Genomic DNA, 25,037 nt, shown 5'->3' on the forward strand with positions numbered 1-25,037 from the left:
GCAGTGGTGTCATTCTTCCCTTCAAGGTGATGGGAGGGAGGGAGGGAGGGAGGGAGGGAGGGAGACTCTCATCACTCTCCCGATGGCACCACAGTCACGGGGAGAAGAGGAAGGCTTGGGAAGCAAACTGTCACTGGGAAGCCCGAAACGCCAGTCAATGGGTCAGATGCTAGATTGAAGCCATGCTCGAATTCCACCTGGTAGTATTCGCGCCCCAGAGGGTGAATATCAGTGATCTTTGCTGGTTCGCCAATGAGGTTGGCTTGTAAAAGATCCCTGAGGTGTCCACGCGCAGGGCGACTACCAACAATTTTGTAGACCAGGGTGGAGGCCTCTAAGTGAGGCAACAATCATGGCGAGGGGAGCGTGGGGAAGGTGGAGTCGCACAACGGAGGGGATGCTAGGGGGGGGGGTCTCAGGGGCTTGCGCACGCTAACAGCTTCCTGGACACACTTATCTTATCCAAGTATAAGAGGTGTTCACACCTAGACTGGTGTTCACATATACATATGAATAAGGTCACGCACACACACATGGTAGACACACACACATATAAGGTGAACACAGAGGATGGACACACACACATATAAGGTGAACACACTCAGAGGATGGACATAGACACATATGAGGTGGACGCACATACATATGAACCCTTTGGGGGAAATACACACATGGACACGCATGAAGACATAACGACGGGTACACACAGTGAATGATACACAGGGGACTCGGAAATACCCAACAAACCCCCCTTTGGAGTGAAGATTCATACCTGTGGTGATTTGGGCTCTCTGACACCACGTGATGCAAAAGATCATAGTGGCCATACTTGATGTCACAAACCCCTATATTCTAGGGACATGCGGATGCGTGTCAGGCCTAGAAACATGCGGATGCATGTATGTATTATACCTGGGCATGTGTATGGATCATATGAGTGGATGCATATGAGTCCAAGGACATGGCAGGACATTTGTGGACTTTCGGGCGGTGTCCGTGTGGATTCCGGCCATGCACACATGGTGTGTTATGATGGACCCCTATATTCTAGGGACATGCGGATGCGTGTCAGGCCTAGAAACATGCGGATGCATGTATGTATTATACCTGGGCATGTGTATGGATCATATGAGTGGATGCATATGAGTCCAAGGACATGGCAGGACATTTGTGGACTTTCGGGCGGTGTCCGTGTGGATTCCGGCCATGCACACATGGTGTGTTATGATGGCAGGCGGAATATTTTCAAGTTTATGGATTATTCTTTATGGCTCTCTTTATTTGGGATACATTGGACTTATGGAACTCATGGTTCACATACCGTGTGTAGTGTTCTCTTGTCCTACTTGCTCTCTTGAAGATTGTTTCTACCATGTGTGGGTGGAACAATAGAGAGCAGATGGAAGGGAACATGGGCACTTGAGAGGGTAGTGTGAGTTGGTGGCCGAAATGCCTATAAACTATGTGTAGCAGAAATGCTTATGGAACACCAGGTTATCTATGCCTGCGACGAGTGATTGTTTTATCTTGTTACATGAGCCCACCTCTCATCCAAGGTGTGTGGTCAGAGTACCAACACGGAGTGCAAGTGGTAAAGTGGACATGACAGGACTTATGTCTATGCCAAGGGTCATGTGGACCGATGTCTTGTTGACAGGAGACTTATTTTGTCTCGCCCATTTACTTGGGACATGGATTATGATATCTGGACTTATGGGACTGTTTTGTCTCGCCCATTTACTTGGGACATGGATTATGATATCTGGACTTATGGGACTGATTTGTCTCGCCCATTTACTTGGGACATGGATAATGATATCTGGACTTATGGGAGTGATTTATCTCGCCGCCTCTATGCGGTGTCACACGTGCAAGCTCCATTTTCAGCATTTGTGGATGTTTTGTCCAGTTTTATGTTTTATGCAAAGTGATGATGGATATGTGTTAAGGCTGTGGCCATGTTTAAGTGTTTTAATATGCATTGATGGTATCAACAAGTGTGTCCCCCGGGCGAGTTACACTTGACGTGATACAAAGGATCACAGTCAAGCCTGCAAATGGAGCTTGACCACACAGAAGATTCCTCAACCCTTCTAGACTACCCCCTTGACTCAAAACAAGGTAATGAAGAAAATTACGAAGCCTTTTATAGCACAAGCATAGATGGGAAAACACTAACACAAATGAACATTCATTACAAATCTTTTTCGGGAGACATCCTGGGTAGAGGACCCTTTACTCTTACACATAAAACATAAATAAAAATATTTTGAAAGTTGCAGGGACTTCCTATGTTGAGAAGATGTTGGTGCAGATTCTTTTCTAGTGCCGGCATCGGCACCAAGGAATGGACGCTTGGCCTGTCATGTTAGGCTCGAGGGCAAGGATTGAGAACTTGGTAGTCCCACAATGTGTCGGTGGAGGCTTCAATTTGATGAAGGAGGCCTTAGATTGGAAAAGCCCAATTTTTAGAGCTTAATGTGTCAATTTTTAGGCAAAAATTGGAAAACCCCGAATTTTAAATGTTGTAGAGGCTCAATTTTGCAGAAAGCCCTAATTATTAAACTCATTGGCACCTTGAATTAGACAATTTTGGGAGAAAAATTTGAAAGCCCCAAATCAATTTTTGACTTGATAAGGACGATGATAATGCTTTGATGATGTAGGTCGTGATGATGATGTTGATTTGTTGTTTGCTGATGTGGGTAATGATTCTCTGCTCCCTTTTGCTATGGTAATGCAATGGTCATGATGCTCTCTGTAAACCGACGTGAGGCCTGGCGTAGTCAGCTGTGGAGAAGACCCGCCTGGTGGAGAGGTGTTAGCTGGGAAGGTTGAAGGAGTAGTGGTGGCAAAGAACTACACATTCAAACGGGACGGCATGTCTGCAGTGTACACGTGTACATGCAGAGCGGCAACAAAGTTGATGGCAAATAAACCTTTTAATTAAGGCTTAGGTAAGCCTTATAAGATTTTAATGAGCTGTATTGCAGGGATTACCGCACGTCGAGATGGTTCTAGGCGAAGTTCATGGGAGAAGCTCACGCACAGCACGGACAAATGTCATGGGAGAAGCTCACAGCAGGGTGACGATCGTGTAGAAAGGGAAAAGAGAGAAAAAAATAGTGAAAGAAAAGGGAGCAGAGCGCTTGGGTGTGTCTGATGAGCAGAAGGTGCACGCAGTTGTTGGCAGGAGAGGTAGGCTCTGATACCATGTTGGTAATCAGAGTTAGCACAAGTGAGAGCTATGGAGGTTCAAAGAAGGCCATGGCTATTGTGTGTAGGCAATAAGTAAGAGAAAGAAAGAAAGAAAGAAAGATATATTAACGACTACGAGAGGCCAAAGTCGGCCTATGAGACAAAAAATAATACAACTGTGTTCTTTCGGTCATCGGAAGAAAAGGAAAAGAAAGAAAAGAAAAAGTGTGCATGTGTCTGGATACAACTGTGAATCATCATGGATTGGTGGAGCCCATATACAAACAATATAAAGGGGGGTGGGGATGTGGATGGAGTGCTAAGGCAAGATGCATCTCTATATGTTGAAGGGGTAGTACAAGCATGCTATGCAGATCTATGTCTAACTCCATCCAGTGCCATAAGAGAGAGAGAGAGAGAGAGAGAGAGAGAGAGAGAGAGAGAGAGAGAAATGAAATGAAATGTTATATTAACGTCTTCAAAAGGCCAAAGTGACCTATGAGACCAAAGTTACAACCATGTGACATCTGATACACTGTTTGGAAAAGAAAAGAAAGAACTGAAGGTAAGTATCTAGCCCTACAATACATCAGTAGGGAGCATCCGGAAGCAGCAACTAGGGAGAGTGGGAAGCTAATGCTACTAGTCAAAATGGGGTACATGAGTACATGGATACATGAATACATGAATATGGGGGAGTACAAAAGTGACAGTGAGTACAACAGTATATGGCTGAAGTGGTAATCATCCTAGGAGCTCTAGCATGGGTCTCTGTCGGATGGCATGGGTATCTGCCATAGTGAGATGCTTGGTAGGACGAGCTCGATGCCTCGCAATGATGCTCTGAATCCTTCGGTGTAGGCACCGTCTCCGATGTGAGGATCCGCGAGCCCTTGGGCGTCTGGATCTGCCCAACTGGATAGCTCTCTCAACTAGAGTCCCACGGGGTGCCCACTGTTGGGCTGTCGGTTGTGTGTCCTCCCGGGTAGTCCCTCTAAAGAAGTCAGTAATCTATCTCTGTGTGGTCCCTGCCAGTCGGGCATCTGCTCCTGATAATGGACTCTCTGAGCCTGCGGATCTCCAGGAGATAAAAACCCAAGCATCGTTGATCACAACAGTCCATGACTCTAGCCAGTGGTCCAAATCTCTCTCTGAAAAGGCAATGGTAGCGCCCTTGAATCTCATAATATGCTGTGCAGCGACAGATGCAGTGCTCCTCCATCTCTGGCTCTATCCAACAAATCTGGCAAATCCTGTCCCCTGGAGGTATGGCTCTAAATCTGCTTGTCTCTATCTCTAACTGATGTGAAGAGGTGCGGATCTGCCCAATGGCGGTATCCATGTAGCTTGTTCTAAGTATAAAGCCATCCTCAGTGGTGCGGAGAAGATGGTCTCTATAGAAAAGCCATCTTCGTCCCCAACTCTTGTGAGGGCTCTAGCCATGTCCTCCTAGTGTCCAACTGAATGAGGTCCTGTCTGATGACTACTAATCTCAGAATGTGTCAAGGTGAGAGAGGGTGCCTCCAGAGAGTACTGGAAGGGTGGAAGTCTGTCTAAACTGAACCCATGGAGCTCAAACCAGGATGCTATCTGCGCATACCAACATGAAGTGTCTCCCTCCATGGCTAGCTGATGAGAGGACTCTAAAGCAAGTCATGCATACCGGTGTCGGGGAAGCTCCCAGGTGCTATGAATGAAGTACACTGATCTGACTACGATTGATGGTGCTCCCATCTCGGCTCTGATAATCTCATGGGGTACCGAGGCCTTAGCCCGAATCATCGTGGAGATCATGGACACAAGTGGTCTCTCCATCAATCTCCATCCATCGTATGTGCGTCCTGATCGACTGTGACGATCTAGGCTAGGCCCCCAGATCTGTACTCCATATAGCATAGCCGATGTGACCAACGTGTCAAAAAGCCACATCTTAGTGTGTGGCTCCTGAAACTGTACCTGTGAGCACATCCTCTCTAGACCTCCTAGTGCTGCATATCCTCTAGTCAATCTGGCCTCTGCTGCCCCCCTCATGGAAAATGTGGGCCCAATAAACACCACTCCAAGATATGTGTATGAGTCAACATACTCCATTGTCTCCTGCCCATATGTGAAAATAGGCGCTGATCTCCAGACCCACTGAGCTTTAGTGTTAAACACCATAACCTTGGTCTTCTAAAGAAAGAAAGATATATTAAGCGTCTACTAAAGACCCAATGGGCCTGTGAGACCAAAGTGATACAATAATGTCCATGGCATATCTCATGATGGAATGGAAAATAAAACAGAAAGAAAACATAAATATAGCTATCTCATTGGGGTGATACAAAACTGTCCATGGAAACTCGTCATGGAATACTAAGAACATAAAAACATGGGAGCAACATTAGCTCCGAGTAGATGGTATACCACTCTCCAAAATGTCAAGCATGGGGCTGACGCCGAGTATGGCCGTGAGGTCTCCCTCAGCTATGTCGCGTGGAAAGGTAGCTCGATGGCGGTGGAGAATGTCCTGGATCTGGAGCTGATCGTGGCTGACGGGGGGGTTGAGGGCGTCGGGCACGCTGGAGTGCAGAGGCTCGGTCTGAGGTAACTCTTCTCGGGCGAGGTAGGTCCAGAGAAGCTTGTGGAGGGTCCACAAGATTCACTATGTCGGTGTCCACCTCTTGGGTCCGGAAGAAACTGGTGATGGTTGGCTGCCGAGGGAGGGGGCGGGGTGGCTGGGGCCTGTGTCTCAAGAAGGTGTTCCTGTGTTTGCGGAGCTCAAGCAGGAAGAGGCCCAGGCAACGTTGGTCCTGGAAGTCAATGATCTTGGAGAGTGGACCGAATCCCTCACCAAATAGACAGTGAAACCTCCCGCGGATCTCATAGTATATTGGGCAGCGGCATATGTAATGCTCCTCCGTCTCAACCTCTGTGTGGCATAGTCGGCAGATCCTCTCCTCTCTGTGTCCGTACGAGCTTCCCGGCTCTGAAGATGCGCTCAGCTCTACTTGTCTCCACTTTTAGGTGGTGGGAAGAAACCCGTATCTGGCCAATCGCAAGTGCATCTTTGTGGGGAGCTCCGGGGGTGTGATCCATGTGCAATGTGTGTAAAGGCTAAGAAGAGCTGACTGGATAACCCGGTTGGTATTCTCGTGAGACAACCGGAAAAAAGGGGAGTCCAAATTGTACTGAAGGGGGGGTAGGCGGTCCATGCAGAGCCCATTTACTGAGAACCGAGTGGAAACTAGTGCATACCATACTCCAGAGTGCCCCTCAAGTGCTAGCTGTCTGGAGGACTCCAGGGCAAGCCTCGGGACTTGTGGGGATCCATGTGACTGATGCGATGGAGGTATGTGACTGTCTGGAAGAGTGCCTCCACTACCATTGGGTAGCAAACTCTGCCTGGATAATCTGGTGTGGGAGTGATGGTTTGCTGCGGAAATGATAGAGAGAGATTGTTGCATGACTCAAAGTACTTTCATTGATGAAGTACACTAAGTACATACTCAAAATGATAGAGAGATTGTTGCATGACTCAAAGTACTTTCATTGATGAAGTACACTAAGTACATTCTTTTATAGGTAGCAAACCTTATCTTTTGACTCAAATAGATACAACACACAAATAGATGCTTGACACATGGTCACACTTATCTTATCCAAGTATAAGAGGTATTCACACCTAGACTGGTGTTCACACACACATACATATGAATAAGGTCACGCACAGACATAGGGTGGACACACACACGTATAAGGTGAACTCACTCAGAGGATGGACACACACACATATAAGGTGGACACACATACATACGAACCCTTTGGGGGTAGTACACACTTGGACACGCAGGTACACACGTGAAGACATAAGGACGGCTACACATGGCTAATGATACACAAGAGACTCCGAAGTACCCAACAATTTCAGCCTTCCTTTCTCAAGTTGAACCATGGGAGAAGCTTTCCCAAGGTTCCTTGGAACCACTTGAAGACTTTTGTTGCACGAAGGATCGCGACAAGTTGAAGATTTCAACACTTTAGATGTTTCCACCGCGAAGACTTACATTGACATCGACTCTACTTGCAATTGATAAGTTTTAATGATCAATTATGAAAGCAAGACTCCGTGTACACATACCCTATGCAATGTTCTCTTGTCCTACGTGCTCTTTTGAAGATTGTTTCTACCATGTGTGGGTGGAACAATAGAGAGAAGATGCTAGGGAACATGGGCACTTCAGAGGGTAGTGTGAGTAGAAGATCATCACCGACAACCATATTGTTTGTGGTAAAGTGTACTGCATTCATATGCATTGGTATGGAAATCTGGTCAGAAATGCCGATGACAGTGTGCACTTGATTCTCCTAAGATCAATATACATTATTTGAGGGTACAGTTGCTCTCATATGTCGTACGACACACTCGTATAGTACGGTACGGTACGATATCATGTGGTATTGTACGGACCGATTTTTTTTTCTCCCTTTTGTTTTTGACCATTACTATTTTGAGTCTTCTCTTTTTGAAAAAATTGGCCATTTATGGCTGTTTATGGCTGTTTTTGATTGTTATGGGGCTTGCTTGCTTTTGGTGTCGTTTTAGGCTCAGCAATGAAGGATTTGTGGATGTTGACTTTTGGTGTGGATGCAAAATATCTGTTTGCTCTATCCTTGTGATCATCACTGCTCCGTATTTGGAGGTTGAGGTGAGGCATCTTCCTTAGTTAGGGCAACAAGAAGCAAAGGCTTCTCCTCAACTACCTCCCTCTCTCTGTGTCTTCGCAGACCGTCTTTCAATAGTTGAGCCTTGGCCCTTGGCCTTGGGTGGGTGCCTGGGACTCTTTGGCCTCCTGTTAAAAAGCTCTCCTCCAACCTTCTCTCCATCACAAGTTTCAATCTCTCAAGCTCATGCTCTCATTGGTCTCAAGCTCTCTTGTCTTAGGCCTTGGCACTTGCAAGGCAACCTCCTTAGCAATGGCAACTTTGGGAAGGGCTCGAAGGTGCCCTATTCTCTTCCTACAGATGATCTCAGCGAGAGCTCCTATAGTGATGCCTTTTTCAGCTAGGTCCTAGGACTTAGATTCTAGCGTGCGCCCTCTTATCCTTTTTTTTTTTGTACTTGTGCCTAGTGCGCATTGCACCGATCTTATGGTCTAACCGCCCTTAGCACTATGCTTTGTACATTTGTTTGTAATGGAATTTTGGTTTATAACAACCTTTAAGCTCTCTATCCTTTCAAATTGATAATCTATAAATTTATAAGTGTAAAAAAAAACCATACTTTACAGCATTGTATTCCAAAATTTCATATGGTACGGTAAATTTCGGTACGATATCGTACCGTCCTGTATGGTATAACCGTATGCCAACAACTATGTTTGAGGGAGGGGCCGGCTGTTCGGCTCATTGTGTGTCTCTTGTCAATTCAACAAATTACATCTTGTATTGTGTTTGTTGTCCATTAAATCTTAGTGTATTTAAGTGTATCGATTAGCATTGTGTTCAACAAACATTCTACTCCGATTGGTGGAATTACAATCTCAGCTCTTGATTACCCATTGAAGCTCCTGTCATGGGAGCACATTGGTGTGGGGGCTTATAGCAATTTATTGTATCACATCAATGAAAGATTATTGTTCTTCATCTCTCAAATTGTGCAATTTGAGTTTAAGTTTTGTGCTTTGAAACATCCTACTTGGGAGTGTTGGCTGCATCCACCAACCACGCTGTATCCTCTTTCATAATTTTGTGTGTTGCTTGTTGGAATATTGTTGATTTTTTGATCCCTTTTTTGTACCTGCAGGTTTGATCGGGATTGGAAAAAGATTGAAGCTTTTGTTGGTTCAAAAACTGTTATCCAAGTGAGTTCCAATGATTAAAGAGGAACTAAATATATGGCTGTTTTAGGCTCGATGTGTAGGTCTGATGCTGAATGCCCTCAAGTCTATGTGGAAATGGAGCTCCTTTGACAAGGGTTGGTGTTTGGATTCTTTGTAGATTCGAAGCCATGCACAAAAGTACTTCTTGAAAGTACAGAAGAATGGTACAGGGGAGCATGTACCTCCTCCACGACCTAAACGTAAATCAGCACAACCTTATCCACAAAAGGCTTCTAAATCTGGTTAGAGTTTGATCCTTAATATCCGATCTTGTTTGATTTTCTTTCGTTGTTTTTTTTCCTTTCTTTTGGAATGTATTTTGTACTTTTCATCACATACATACAATTTTGAATTTTGCTTTTTGCAGCACTTGCTACACAGCAAGTGACTATCTCTGTTAGCCAAGCAGAGCCTGCATACACTGTTGCACTACGACCATGTGTGGCCACTCCGGTCTCCTCTGCGTCAGCTATGCCTGCTTGGGTTCACCACATGGCCCCTCCAGGAACTGTTGGCTTTGTGAAGAAAGGTAAGCGAGTTTCTGCAAGTATGTAGCTTTTGCAGCCTCCTGAAAATATTTTCTTCTGCAGACTTGATCTTCTTGTAGGAGAGCACTTCGGTGTATGTAGGCCATCCCTTGACTTCTTTTTTTAAAATCTCTAAGCAGGTGTTGTGGCTACAGGGATTGGGCCCATGGGTATTGCTCCTCCTAAGGATCAAATTGGTAGCAATGGGGAAAGCTCTTCTTCGATTCTTCCACATCAAATGGTACCGATGAGTCAAGGGAATGGGGATGTTGTTCTTCGAGGTGTGCTTGCAATAGTTTTCCTTTGTTTTATGGAATATATGGGCAAGACTTTGTTTGGAAGATAAGTTAATTATTTGAGGATAGGCAGGTTTGTTTTGATTTCAGGTAGGATAATTTAAATTGAAATTTGATGGAAGCATGCGTACATGCTCTCTCTCTCTCTCTCTCTCTCTCTCTCTCTCTCTCCCCCCGCAGCATTTGTGACACCTGCTTCCTCTAGGATACTAGTCATGGCACATCATGAAAGTGCCATCCTTATTGGGAATGAACTCTGGGTCTGCATGACTTTGGGCAATATGACGTTGCCACCGATTTTAGTTCTTATTAGCTCTCTGGTGCTCAATGTGGAAGCTTAAGGGAACTTTTACTTGATAAGCAGAGATCTTCAAAACTGAATTATGAGAGAAAGAAAGGTCTCTACAAAAGACCCGAAGGGCCTATGACACCATGAATAGTACAATGATACCACGGGTGTATAGTGCCATGGAAAAGCTAAAAAATGTACGTGAAAACTGAAAACCAAAACAGGACTCTATAAGCCTCCTGATGGCAGATGTGGCTATGGTAAGGGCATATCATGTTGTTAGAGAATCTCATGGATCTGTCTCTATGTGGTGAGATCCTTGGTGCTCTGGGTCGAGGGCACGTGGCATGTAGGATGGAGTAGGCCTGCCCACTTGGGACTCCTCCGGGATGTGAATATGGCCCCTATGCATGGCTGGTATGAGCTGATGTCGATGTGGCAGTGTTGACGTGGGTGGCCGATGTGGATGCTCAAGCCGTGAAGAAATCAGTGATTTATCTCTGGGCAACGTCTTGTGTCGGCTGGCCTTGTCTCTCAGCACGTCCTCTCATCCCTATGTGGTCTGAGCTCTATCAGTTACATCCCGAGAGATCACTGGTCCCCATAGTGCATCGCCCATGCTAGTGGCCTGAACCTCAGTCCCCTCCCAGAAGAGGCAGTGAAATCTCCCCTGTATCTTATTATATACTGGGCCTTGTCGTCTACCTCCCCTATGGAGCATACTCTGCATATCCGCTCCTCTCGAGGGATGGTCTCGGCTCTCTCAGTCTCTACTCGGAGGCGAGTGGGAGGATACTCTGAGCTGACCAATCGCGATATGCATAGCATTTGACATGCATTTATGCTGGCCGACTAGTCATTTATTCAGTCGTGGACATATTTGTTGCTGTTGGCTGTTTTTCAGTTGGCCGACCAGCAGCATAGGGTGGTATAAATACCACCCTTGCTCCCCCACTTCTGTAACATGCAGTGGAATTATGCGTAATGAAGGATCTTGTCACACAAAGTCTCACACCGCCTTCTTTATCCTGAGTTTCGCGAGTCTTTAACAATCCACTTTTATCACTTCAAACTTTAAGATATGAGAGAGAGGGATATAGATCTGTACACCTTATTGGGTCCCAAATTACCCAGTGAAGGTCCCCGTCCTATTGCTAGGAGTATTTGCTTTATTATCTTTGAAGAGAATGAATGAGGGACTGACTTTGGACTGTAGATAAGCCAAACGCAAGACCTTTGAAAGACCAAGAGTCGGGCTGAACTGTACAAGGTTGTAGAAGCACCAATGATGACCGATCTCAAGCCTATGCACTCTTCCAATGGAATGTAGGAAGGCTGCAAATCTGAGGCTGAGAGAAGGGGATGATTGGGATTGTTCTAGGCTGTGAATATATGCTGAAAATGAATGAATGAATGCGTTTTCCCTTCACCGGTAGGGCTGTAGCAAAACGATGATGTGACTGAATGCTGAAAACTGTATGTATGCTGAAAACGCAAGGTACTGATCTGCTTCTACTGGCTGAAAGTTGTGGATGCTGCGTTTTATTGATGTAAGGCGGAATGCTTCATGCGTAGATGCTCCTTGTGCTGAAGGGAAACGCTTGACTCCAATGCTTATGAGATGATATGAATGAATGCAAGGCTGAGCTATTTATATGCAGGTCGGTTGGCTGAAAGCTGGCCAACTGCAACATGTCTTGCATAAATGGATAATGTTGATAATAATATGGTAAAAATGCCGGATAAATGTTATAAAATATGGGAAAATGTTATAAATAATAAAATATGGGAAAATGCTCGATGATATTCCGAGTCTTCTGTAATGATCTAAATGGTCTATATGCATATGGGATGAATGATATGCAAAATGCAAACATGATCTGATGCAAACCCTAAGGCTTCTATTGACTTCTATATGCATGAATGAGTCTCTCCAAGTGGGTGAAGGGACTTTGATTGACCGACTGACTCTCTAAGGCTGAGGAATGACCTACGTAGCTTGTGCGTGACATATCCTAGACTGAGGATTACAATGGGGTCATGGTGTACGACAAATATCAAATCCTGAAGGGTTCAACTGCTGTATAATGTTGCACTGACGATGAGCCATCTTGTCACCTTGCATTATAGTGCAGTGTACAGTGCATGTGACAACTTCCTCTTGTACCGGATCTTGTGTATATAGCAGAGTTTATACAACTTCTCTCTCTCTCTCTACACTTTAGCATTTTCTTTCTCACAGCATTCCGACATGGTGAACATAGGGACATTGCGCTCGTCCATTCCATGACCCGGAATTACTTGAAGGTTTCTCACCCGTGGTGGTATATAAGGCAAAAGCGTCATGCTTTTCCTTTCCTGTGGAGTTCGGACCTCATTGCCAAAGAGAGAGAGGGAGGCAGAGCCTAGGTAGTAGGCCCTAGGGAGCTTGAGAGAGAGATGGTGCCCAAGTGATGAGAGAGAGAAAGAAAGAAAGAAAGATATATTAAGCGTCTACTAAAGACCCAATGGGCCTATGAGACCAAAATGATACAATAATATCCATGGCATATCTCATCATGGAATGGAAAATAAAACAGAAAGAAAACATAAACATAGCTATCTTATTGGGGTGATACAAAACTGTCCATGGAAACTTATCATGGAATACTAAGAACATAGGAACATGAGAGCAACATCAGCTCCGAGTAGGCCGATGTCGGGAATCTCTGTAGGCCATGCAAGATGGCCAATCCATGTGCAGTCCCCATGTCTATCAAATACCGCCCATACACTGTATGTTCCTCATCCTGTGAGAGTCTAGATAGGCCCATATCCCTAACATCAAGCTCCCTCAACATCTCCTCTGAGGTATCATAAAATATTGTCTGGTTATGGGCGGTCCTGGCATTGAAGTCCCCCAAGAGAATGATGTCACCATCCCTGGAGAACTCCCAAATGTCATCATCCAAAATAGAAAAGGGAGACTGCCTGCTTAGGAGCAAAATAGCATATAGCAAGCAACCTTAATGTGGAGCTATCCCTTGAAAGTAGACTAATATTCCATAAAGGTATGAGCAAGGAAACCAGACTCTGAGCAGCTCTATGTCAGTAGCTCGCTGAAGCTCCCGCCTCCACCCTGCACTGCGCGCCCTTCGCATTCCCTCCCTCGCGTCCCTTCCTTCCACCCCCCGCCTGCCATCGCTCCCTTCTTCTCGCCGTTGCGCCCCCTCCTTCCTCGCTGCTGCGCCTCCCCCCTCCTCGCCATCTGGTCACCCCCGCCTAGCCTCTTCGTCTGTTCGGCCCCCCCCCCCCTCTTCGCTTGTTCGCCCCCTCTCCCTTTGTCGCCTGTTCGCCCCCCCACCTCTTCGCCTGTTCGCGCTCGCCTCCCTTCAACAGCGCCCCGCCCCCCCTCCCTTTCGCGTTGTTGTCGCCCCCCCCCCCCCCCCAGGGCTTCTCCTTCGTTTTTCGCCCCCTCCCTCCTCTTTCGTGCTGATTTTCACCTCTAGGGGGTTTTGTTTTTTCTTCATTTTCATCCGGTCTTCCGCCTCTTTGTGTGCAGCCCGTTTCTTGCAGGTTTTCCGCCTTCGCCTCGCCTTCGCCTGAGCTTCAGACTCTGATGGAGACTCCTCCCGCCTCGCCTCAGAGGGACTCATCCGCAGCCCCCTCGCCCGCCCCCGAGGACATCCCCATCAGGCTTTCTCTTTCGCCGGAAGAGGAAGCGAGCCTAACCGCAGAGGTGGAACGCCTCCAGGCTCACTCCACCATCTGCCGTATAGTCAGCACTCGCCCCAGCAGAGGGGAGATCAGGGATCTTCTTCAGGCTCGCCTTCTTGCAGATGTGGGCAAGATCCTGGATGTACAGCTTCTGGGCCGGGGCCATTATCAGATCGAGTTCGAGGCCGCCCAGAGCGTTGCCAAGGTCCTTGCCATGAGTCCTCTGGACATCAGGGGTGCTCGGGCTTTCTTCAGACCTTGGCAGCATGGATTTGACCCAGCAGCGGGCGGAGCAGGGAGAGCGCCTCTTCCATATTACAGTTTGTTTCCCTGGTCTCCGCCGGGAGTATCTTCCGCTCCTCTCCAGGCTCGGAGCACTGGTGGGCTCGGTACTAGAGACGGGCCCCTCAGCAGCTTCAGTGGTGGCCAGAGCAGCTGGGCTACCTTCGGTCAGAGTGTTGGTGTCTGACATCTCCTCCCTTCCTAAGGTCATTCAGCTACCTAGGATAGGGGGGGGGGGTGGATAGATCAGAGAGTGGAGTTCTCGGGGCTCCCGAACCAGTGCTTCATTTGCAGGCAGGTCGGTCATCTGGCCAAGGCCTGCCCTCGCAGGAGACCTCGACCCTCACCACAGCAGCAGGCTACTGATGGCTCGCCCACAGATTCGGCTCGGCAGGCTGCCTCAGGGACACCTGCTGAGGCCACAGAGACCTCGGAGTGGCAGCCTGGACAGGGGCGCCGCCGAGGGAGACAGCCACAGCAGCACGCCCAGAGACCGCTGCAGCAGCAGCCACAGTCTCAGCCTCACTGGGTTCCCGTGAGGAACAGCTTTGCTCCCCTTCAGGAGGAGACCCCTGCAGCGACCGAGGACCAAGAGATGCCAGCTCCCCCTCCCTCACCCCCCCCACCCCCGTCCCCTCCCACCGCCTCGCTTCCACCATCGCCTCCTCCCGCCCCCGCTCCGGTTTCGGCAGCGGCTCCCTCTCCACCTCCCTCGCCTCCCCCTCCTCCCCCTCCGCCCGCCTCACCTTCCCGGGAGACCCTAGCAGTTCCCTGGCGTTCACCTGCAGTCCGGAGAGCGCTGAGCACTGACCTCGCTCGAGCATCACAGAGGAGACCTATGCCGATTAGGGCCTCACGGATTTCATCTATCCGCAGTCGGCTGAGTCGCCTTGGCATTAGACAGCGCTCGGAGGCCTTTGATTATACCTTCACACGGCTTTTTGGAGCAGAGGGCCCCCATGAGCCAGCACCCATTCGAGTTCATGTAGTGATACCTCCGGCCTGCGGGGAGGAGGCACTAGACTCAGCGGTGGCCTTCTCGTTCCCTCTATGTGGACCTTGTGATCGGGAGTGGACTCTTGAGCTCGCTCTCAGCACTTTGAAGACTCAGGCAGTTGAGTTTTCTCACCACATGAGCGATCTGGAGGTGACAGATGTGATAGGCCGACTTTGGGAGTTGGCTCATTTTTTCTTGGATCCCGGGAGTGTGGATACCTCAGGGATTCGGCATTTGGTCGTGTGCATAGTGGCAGACTTGGCACGCGACCCTGGATATGTGAGTATACACGAGGTTTCTCTGTCAGAGCAGGAGGCAGTCGCCATGGGCCACAGCCACTGGCGCCTGATCCGGGATTCTTGCAGTACACCGGGTGGGCAGATTCGCAGCTGTTCGGATGGGGACTACTCTCCATCCAAGCCGCTTGCGAAGGCCCGCCGTACGGCTGAGACAGCATCCACCTCAGCAGGGCACCCATGAGGATCATCTCATGGAATGTACAGGGCCTCGGCGGAGCACACTTTATACGCTATCGAGGTTGCTTGAGGCAGGAGCTTCAGAGATGCCTGGTTGGTGGCAGCATTGACATTTTGATGATGCAGGAGCACCACTTGGGTGAGAGTAGGATCCAGAGATATGGTTCGGTGATGCCTGGTAGATGGGACACTTTTTGGTCTGCAGGGTTTGGTCCTTTGGGTGGACAGGGAGGAGTATGCATGGTTATTGCAGATGCATGGCGGCAGGCCATTGTGGATCGAGGGATCATTGTGCCTGGTAGAGCACAGTATGTCATTCTGAGGATGCATGGTGAGCTATTGGGTGTGCTCAACATCTATGCGCCCAATTATGCTAGTGCCAGAGCAGAGTTTTGGACTCAGGTTACAGATGCATTGCCAGAGGCCGCACATTGGTGTGTTGGGGGAGACTTCAACATGCTTGAGCACCCGGCAGATAGGGTGGGAGGCAGTCATGTTACAGTGCACGGCACGGAGCTTGCAGCTTGGGACCGGTTTTGCATGTCACTGAGGATCACTGATGCATGGCAGCATGGGGCTTTCTCCCGGTCTCAGGACAGTCTTAGTTTCTCTCGGTCGGATCGCCGGCAGGGAGGGACTAATCTATCACGCATTGATCGCTTTTATGTGGGTGACTGGTTAGGGGAGCGAGGGGGCTCCGTCGGCATTCTCGCTGGCACCTCATTTTCAGATCATGCGCCAGTTATATTGACATTGGAGGAGGGGACACGGGAGCCCAGCTTGCAGTTGAGGATCCCAGAGAGGGTACTTGCAGATCCCAGTCTCGCTGAGGACATTGAGAGGATCTGGCATGATAGTCAGTGCTCTGACCAGGATGCAGCGGGCCAGTGTGCCCAGGGACTCATTGATCTTAGCTCTTTTCTACACGCTGCAGCTTTGACACGACTGGGAGAGATTCGCGAGCGGGAGCAACGGCTGAGACGCAGCCTTGCTTCGCTACAGCGCCTTCAGGAGCAGCAGCCTGCATGTGAGTGGGTGGCGTCCCAGCTGAGCCAAGCACGCCAGGAGGTTAGAGAGGTAGAGGAGCAGAGACATGAGTTTTACTATCGTCGTCAGGCCTCTCAGTGGACGCAGCTTGGTGATAGAGTGACTGGGGAGTTTTTTGAGATCACTGGACCCCGTCATGCGCGAGCAGGAGTCCGCCAGCTTGGTAGACCGGATGGATCGGTAGCTACTGAGCTCGGGGAGATCAGAGCCATTGCCATTGCATTTTATAGTGACCTGCTTTCAGCGGAGCCTGCCACTGAGGATCGAGATGTTTGCAGACCGACTGTGTGGGCCCATGTGCAGAGGAGGGTCACAGACCATATGCGTACAGTTCTAGGTGCGCCTCTGTCAGAGATTGAGCTTGCTGAGGCCTTGAGGGTCCTGCCGCGACATAGTTGCCCAGGGGAGGACGGACTGACGCCGGCCTTTTTTATGCGCTATTGGGACCTTTTGGGGCCAGGCCTCCGCAGGGGCTTTCAGCATGTTTTGGACACTGGGGTGATGCCGCAGAGCTTTTCAGAGGGCTTGATCTATCTTATCCCCAAGGGGGAGGGAGTATCAGATGACATTCGGCATTGGAGGCCTATTACGATCCTCAATACTGTCTACAAGGTCTTAGCAAAGGCCTTGAGTTTGAGGATCCAGCCCTTCCTGGGGGAGTTGATTCATGCTACTCAGACAGGATTTGTCAAGGAGCGCAGTATCCTTGACAACATCTTTACTTTCTGGGAGGCGACGGCCCGAGCTAGATTTCTTGGAGAGGACTTGGTCGTGATGCTTCTCGATTTTGAGAAGGCATACGATAGAGTTGATTGGGGATTCTTAGAGGGCACTATGCTTCGCCTGGGCTTTGAGCCAGGATGGATCAGAGGGGTGGCAGCTCTGTATTCCACAGCTCGCAGCCAGGTGCTGATTGCAGGAGGACGGGGGACGAGTTTTGAGCTGACCAGATCAGTCCGTCAGGGGTGTCCTCTCGCCCCTTTCCTTTTTCTCTTCTTTGCGGAGGCTATGAGTATGTATTTGACGGCAGAGGAGGTTGGTTTGAGAGGACTTCAGCTCCCAGTCCGGGGGGAGGATTTGCTGGATGCTGAGTTTGCAGACGACACGGGCTTATTTTTGCATGGCCAAGAGGCCAATCTTATTCGGGCTGAGCAGTCGCTCCAGGTTTTTAGTGCAGCTTCGGGAGCATTGATCAATTGGCGCAAGACAGTGGCCTTTTGGATCAGTAGTGCTCCCACTCCGGCATGGAGCCCGGACCCCGGTTTTAGATGGATTCCTCCAGGCACAGCAGTGCGGTATTTGGGATGCCAGATTGGCCTCGATTTGTCACCTGAGCAGCAGATTGCCCCGCTTCTTCTGAGCATTCGGAAGAAGCTATTGTATTGGAGTACAGCTCGACTATCCTTGGCTGGGAGGGTGGTGGTGGCAAATCAGGTGCTGTTAGCGACCATGTGGTACATTACGTCTTGCTGGATTTTCTCGAGCTCTTGCATCAGCCAGGTACAGAGGCTGATCAGGAACTTTCTGTGGTCTGGGCGGGACGGTCAGCCAGCTCGGGCAAAGGTTGCATGGGCAGTTATTACACTTCCCATGGCTCAGGGCGGTTTGGGCATTATAGATCCAGTCGATCAGAGTAGAGCCTTATTGGGGAAGCTTATTGTTCGGGGGTTGCTTCCAGGCGCTGAGCCTTGGAAAGAGCTCCTCTTGCAGCGACTGCAGGCTCGGGCGCCCCCTGCAGGGGGTACTTGGGCACCAGAGATTCGCTGGATCTTCATAGAGATGAGGAGGACAGGCCTCAGTAGAGGATGGGAGGACAGATTTGCTTTGAGTATCCTGAGAGCTTGGGAGCCGCTGAGACCGGGGCTCTCTCAGCGGCCTCCTTCTTGTGTTGAGGAGCGGGCCAGGCAGCCGCTCATCTGGAGCCCAGCGGTTCGTACGGAGCAGGGTCATATGCTGGGTTCTCGGCCTCGTCTAGCCTGGGGACCTTTAGCGGCAGGCCCAGCTCGTAGTTTTGGAGACTGGCAGGCTTTCTGCAGTCTACCAGAGGAGATCCAGGTGGAGAGGCTGAGTCACTTCAGAGGGGGGTTGATTATGAGGGATGATATACAGGAGGCACTCACAGAGGAGTGGTTCACACCTCTCGAGCCAGTGGCCCCACGGTGGATGGGAGCCTTTACACAGTTGGAGATCCTGATTGTTGTCAGAGCTAGCACTGAGGATGGCAGATGCCTCTACTATGAGATTCAGGATGAGGGCAGACTCCAGAGAGTGGAGGAGGAGTCGCCTTTGGTTGCAGAGTGCACCTTTCAGAGGATTCGGGTAGTGGCTGCCGCTTCTCGGAAGTGGCATATTGACCCCGACCCTGCTGATGTGCTCCCGGATTGGCGCATATGGGCATATGCAGCGCGCCCCTTGGCCCGGCTACAGTGGGACCCCGGGGAGTACGAGTGGCATGATCCTTATGCATCCCTTGAGGCCACAGAGATCACCTTTTTCCAGTATACTGTTCGGCTGGGACGGCATATTTTGACGGCGAGGAGGACGGTTTCTCTAGCGGCAGCGGGGCATTGGCGATTGAAGGGACTCTCACAGGAGTTCCTCGAGGATTTCTGGGCTCGGCTCTGGGCTAGTCGGCAGGCCCGCAGGATCTCGGCTTTTCAGTGGCTGGTCGCCCACAGGGGCTCAGCAGTTGGCACTTGGCTTGTTTACAGCGGTCTTCCGGTGGCCTGCGTCCGATGCGGCCACCCTATGGAGACACAGAGACATTGCCTTTGGGACTGCCCTCAGGCACAACAGATTTGGCTGCGGATGCTGCGTATTCTGGCCCCCCTCTCTCCAGAGGGTGTGTTCACGTGGGGTGTGTTGGGGTAAAGGCCCCAAGTATGTACAAGTGTGTACATGTGTATAAGTGTATGCCCATTATTTGGTCCGTTTCACATTCACTTATTAATAAGTGTGGAGTGCACTCCAAGTCATATGTGTGGAGTGCACTCCAAGTCATTGTAAAGGTCACTCTTCTTATAAAGGGGTTGTGGTGTGCCCCTAACTACAACAAGCCAACTATTCACACCCACCAAACATTGGTGTGCTCTCTCTCCCTCTCTCTCTCTCTTACTCTCCCTCTCTGTGTATGTCTCTCCCATGAAACCCTAAAGCCGCAGGTCCTCCTTGCTCCTTCAACTGGTATCAGAGCCTGGTTCTCTTGCTTAGGGTTTTGGCTGCGGTGCTCTTCTGTTCTCCTCTCATCTCCCTCGACCTTGGGGACTACTTTTGTCGCGAAGAACTCCAATTCTGTAGCGAAGAAAGCTTGGGGACGACTTCTGTCGCGAAGAACTTCAACTCTGTCGCGAAGAACTGCAAGAGCTTGGTCGCCGGTGCTCCCCTCCCTCTTCTCCTCTGCTGGTCGCCCCCCTTTCTGCTGGTCGCCTCACTTTTGCAGCTGGCCGCCTTCCTTTTGCTGGTCGCCCTGCTGTTGCAGCCAAGAAGGCTGCCCAGGCAGCTCAAGGGGGCTGCCCAGGCTGCCCACGCAGCCCACAGGGCTGCCCAGCCAGCCCACGCAGCCAGCCAACGGGGCTGCCCAGCCAGCCAGCCACCCAGCCCACGTGGCTGCCCAGCAGGCCCACGGGCTCCTGGAGTGCCTCCCTTTATCAGATCTGCAGACACACAGCCAGCAAATTTCAAGAGGTATTTTGCTTCATTTTCTGGGGCTTTTTCTTGTTTTCCATGCAATTGTGCAGATTACGCAGGTAATGGTGGAAAACAATTGGGGCTTTTGTCAATTAAAGCCAATTTGCAGACATTGAAGCCGAAATTTTGGGGCTTTTCATGTATTGGCACCGGACAGTCACAATTGCAGGCATTAAGGTGTTAATTGAAGCATTATTGCATCAATTGAGTCCAATTTTGGGTAATTGACCGTCAATCGAAGCTCATTGCAGTGGCAATTTGGGGCTTCTCATGTAATTGGACAATTGGTGATGCATATGTCTTGTGGTAACACTGTCCATGCATATTTGACAATTTTGGGTCAATTTTGACCAAGTTTGACTGTCAAAATTTGGGGCTTTTTGCAAATGTATGTGGCTGCACTGTTTATGACAGTTTTGGGAGATGTATTTTATGTCATTGTGTCAGTTTGATCATTGACAGTGGGAGTATTCCGCAGTGGGAGATATACCTTGGGAGAACATTTGGGTGCAGTGTTTTGCACAGATTCCGCAGTGGGAGATATACCTTGGGAGAACATTTGGGTGCAGTGTTTTGCACAGATTCCGCAGTGGGAGATATACCTTGGGAGAACATTTGGGTGCAGTGTTTTGCACAGATTCCGCAGTGGGAGATATACCTTGGGAGAACATTTGGGTGCAGTGTTTGCACAGGGTTGAGCACTTTGTGTGCATTTGGGTGTAGTGTTTGCACAGGTTTGTAGAGAGTCAAGTATTGACTTTGGTTGTACTTTGCTATGGCAACCACAGGTGAAAGTTCTTCTTTGCTTCACATCAAGAAGCTTGAAGGCTCTCATAATTATGACATTTGGCAAACTCAGTGCTACAATGTGTTGCTCCAGAAGAAGCAGCACAAGCCTATCAAAGAAAAGGGTGTAATGCCTGCTTCTCTTACTGCTGAAGAGTGGGAAGATGTGGATGAGCTTGCGAGATCCACTATCATGTTGTCTGTGTCAGACTCATTACTTTTCAGCATTCGTGAAGAGAAGACTGCTTGGGGAATGTGGCAGAGATTGCAGGACTTGTATGCCCAACAAAGTGCCTCAAGCAAAGTGTATTGGTTGAAGAAACTCATAGGCCTTCAGATGAAGGAAGGGGCTTCTATGACAGCCCATCTCAATGAGTTTAATGGTATTGTCAGCCAGGTTATAAATCAAAAGTTGGCAATGGACGATGAGTTCAAAGCCACCTTTTTGTTATGCACTTTGCCAGAGAGTTGGGACACATTCAGGACAGCCACTAGCAATTCGCATGCTATGCTGTCATATGCAGATGTTGAGGGTGCTCTTCTTCAAGAAGAGATGAACAGGAAAAACAACTCTGTTGGAAAGTCCAATGCAATGAATGCACGTGGGAGATCCCAGCAAAGGGGGAAAAGCCAAGAAAGGGGAAGGAGCAAGTCTCGCTCCAAAAAGGACTTGGAATGCCATTATTGTGGCAAGAAGGGACACTTCAAAAAGCAATGCTACAAGTGGAAAAATGATCAAAAGGAAAAGGGAAAAGGCAAAGACAAGGATGAAGCAAGTGAAGCCAAAGATGCAAAGCCAAAGGGTAAAAGTGGAGTCAAGATTGAAGAAGTCAATGTGTCACATGCAGGTGACAGTGTGGATGAAGTCCTATTTACGTCTTCACTTGATGCCCATTCACTTCTTACAGGTGGTCATGGTATGCACTCATGGATCATTGATTCAGGTGCCTCCTTTCATGTCACAGGTTGCAGAGACTTGTTTGTCAGGTACACTGCTGGCAATGAAGGAGTTGTTTATTTGGGTGATAACCATGCATGCAAGATACTTGGCAGAGGTGATGTGAGGCTTGTATTTTCAGATGGCTCACAGCTTATGCTCCATGATGTCAGGCATGTGCCTGAGATCAAGAAGAATCTGCTTTCTACTGGACAGCTTGATGATGCTGATTATGTTACCACATTTGGTAGTGGAAAGTGGAAGATTAGTAAGGGCTCACTGGTTGTTGCCAGAGGCTCTAAGGTTGATACTCTATACTTCATGTATGCTGGTGTTTGTCACCATGCCGATGTGAATGCAACCGAGTTGCCGCAAATTTCTTTGTGGCATAACCGGTTGGGACACATGAGTGTCAAAGGAATGGAGCTCTTATCTCGTTATGGTTATTTGCCTTCTCTTAAGTTCTCAGGTTTTCAGTTTTGTGAGCATTGCATCTATGGTAGGCAACTACAGTGCCCTCACAAGAAAGCTCTTGGACAGAAAGATGCTCAGTTAGAGCTTGTGCATACAGATGTATGTGAGATGCCTCAGCTTTCATTGGGTGGGGCAAAGTATTTTGTGTCATTTATTGATGATGCCACACGTAAGGTGTGGGCATATCCTCTTCGTCTGAAGAGTGATACATTTTCAGTGTTTGAGAAGTTTGTTGCTCATGTTGAGAATCAAACTGGCAAAACACTGAAGGCTTTGCGTTCCGATAATGGTGGAGAGTATATGTCCAAACAGTTTCAGGACTTTTGTGATGCTAAAGGCATCAAGAGGGAGCTCTCTACTCCTTATGATCCTCCACAAAACGGGACAGCAGAGAGGATGAACAGGACCATTCAGGAGAAGGTCCGTTCTATGTTGTCACATGCTGCATTACCTCATGGTTTTTGGGCTGAAGCTGTTATGACAGCCGTTCACCTTATAAACAGGTCACCTAACACGAGGCTTGGTGGGAAAGTGCCAGAAGAAGTATGGACAGGGAAGCCTCCGTCATACAAGCACTTGAGAGTGTTTGGTTGCGTTGCGTACGTGCACATACGCAGGGAAATGCGCACCAAACTTGATCCTAAGTCTCATAAATGCATATTCCTAGGATATGGTGACAAAGGTGAAATGGGGTATAGACTTTGGGATCCCATGAATAGAAAGATCATACGCAGCAATGATGTCATTTTTGATGAAACATGCATGTATAAGGAGCCTGCAAGGCAACAGGAGCCTGGCAGAGTCATCTTTGATGATGATGGACATCATGGACAACAACAAAGGGCTGTAAATCAGCCATTACAGCAGGAAAACCAGCCCTTAAATGGTGCTGAAAATGGTCCAAATGGACAGCCAGATATGGCAGAAGATATCCCTATGGATATACCACAGTTAGAGGAGATACCGGGCATGATTTTTCAGCCTTATGGCATGGAACAGGAGCCACCGATGGGTGATATGCAGGCTGGACAGCAACCTGCAAATGATGGTCATTGGGTACGGAGGTCCACTAGACCCTCCAGAGTCCCTGACAGGTTTGTTCCAGGGGTTGACTACTTGATGCTCACTGACTGTGGGGAGCCCTCATGTTACAAAGAGGCTTTACAGAGGGCAGATAAGGCTCTATGGGAGCGTGCTATGCAGTCAGAGATGGATTCTTTGCATAAGAATAGCACATGGGATTTGGTGCAGCTACCTACTGGCAAAAAGACATTGCCATGCAAGTGGGTTTACAGGCTCAAAGTTACACCTGGGACTAAGCCAAGGTACAAAGCCAGATTAGTGGCAAAGGGCTTTAAGCAGGAATATGGTGTGGACTTTGATGAGATCTTCTCTCCAGTGGTCAAAATGACTACACTTAGAGCTGTGTTAGCTTTGGTTGCACATGAGGATCTGGAATTGGTTCAGATGGATGTGAAGACAGCCTTTCTTCACGGAGATCTCCATGAGGAGATATATATGAAGCAGCCAGAGGGTTATGCAGTGAAAGGGAAAGAGAAGCTTGTATGCAAGCTGAAAAAGAGTCTTTATGGGCTCAAACAGGCACCAAGGGAATGGTATCATAAATTTGATACATTCATGAAATCCCAAGATTTCAGGAGAAGTGACATAGATCACTGCTTGTACACCAAGAAAGCTTTGGATGGCAGTCTATTGATCCTCATCTTGTATGTTGATGATATGTTGATTGCCGGGAAATCTCGTAAGGAGATGGATGCCTTGAAGCAGAGGCTGCATCAGACCTTTGATATGAAGGATTTGGGTGATGCAAATCACATCTTGGGTATGCGGATTCTTCGGGACAGAAATCAGCATGTGTTGTATTTGTCTCAGAAGGAATACATTGGCAAAGTCTTGCAGAGGTTCAATATGGATGGGGGGAAGAAGACTAGTACTCCGTTGCCTCCATATGTGAAACTCAGTGCTATGGACAGCCCACAGTCAGATAGAGACAGGGCTGATATGGCCAAGATTCCGTATGCCTCAGCTTGTGGCAGTCTCATGTATGCCATGGTTGCTACCAGACCAGACATTGCATTTGCAGTTGGTGTGGTTAGCAGATATATGGCCAACCCTGGCAAGAAGCATTGGGAAGCAGTGAAGGGTATCATGAGATACCTAAAAGGCACACAGGATATGTGCATTTGCTTTGGCAAACAGGATGCATTAGTGCATGGTTACACGGATTCGGATTATGCCGGTCATCCAGATAACCGGAAGTCTACTACCGGTTATGTGTTTACATTCACAGGAGGTGCAGTATCATGGATATCCAGGATGCAGAAGTGCATTGCCTTATCTACTACAGAGGCCGAGTATATTGCAGCCACAGAGGCTTGCAAGGAAGCATTATGGCTATCTCGGTTAGTGGCAGATTTGGGCTATACAGGGGATATTCCATTGTTGCATTGTGACAGTCAGAGT

General features: G+C 48.7%; 1 protein-coding gene across 4 annotated transcripts in view; it reads left to right on the forward strand.

Moving 5' to 3' along the window:
• The window catches only part of LOC147622961 (protein REVEILLE 6-like), a 61,859-nt gene that overhangs the window by 7,345 nt on the left and 29,477 nt on the right, over window positions 1–25,037 (forward strand). For 2 of the 4 annotated variants that reach the window (XM_086822573.1, XM_086822575.1), the window contains exons 2-5: window positions 8,984–9,041; window positions 9,178–9,301; window positions 9,427–9,588; window positions 9,727–9,867. In XM_086822573.1, coding sequence (XP_086678699.1) covers window positions 8,984–9,041; window positions 9,178–9,301; window positions 9,427–9,588; window positions 9,727–9,867 — 485 coding nt within the window. The remainder of the gene's footprint in view (window positions 1–8,983; window positions 9,042–9,177; window positions 9,302–9,426; window positions 9,589–9,726; window positions 9,868–25,037) is intronic. The other 2 variants (XM_086822574.1, XM_086822576.1) reach the window with 1 other exon arrangement.

This window comes from Cibotium barometz, chromosome 28 (genome assembly GCF_041138505.1).
Source record: "Cibotium barometz isolate CiBa-2024 chromosome 28, ASM4113850v1, whole genome shotgun sequence".
Classification (NCBI taxonomy): domain Eukaryota; kingdom Viridiplantae; phylum Streptophyta; class Polypodiopsida; order Cyatheales; family Cibotiaceae; genus Cibotium; species Cibotium barometz.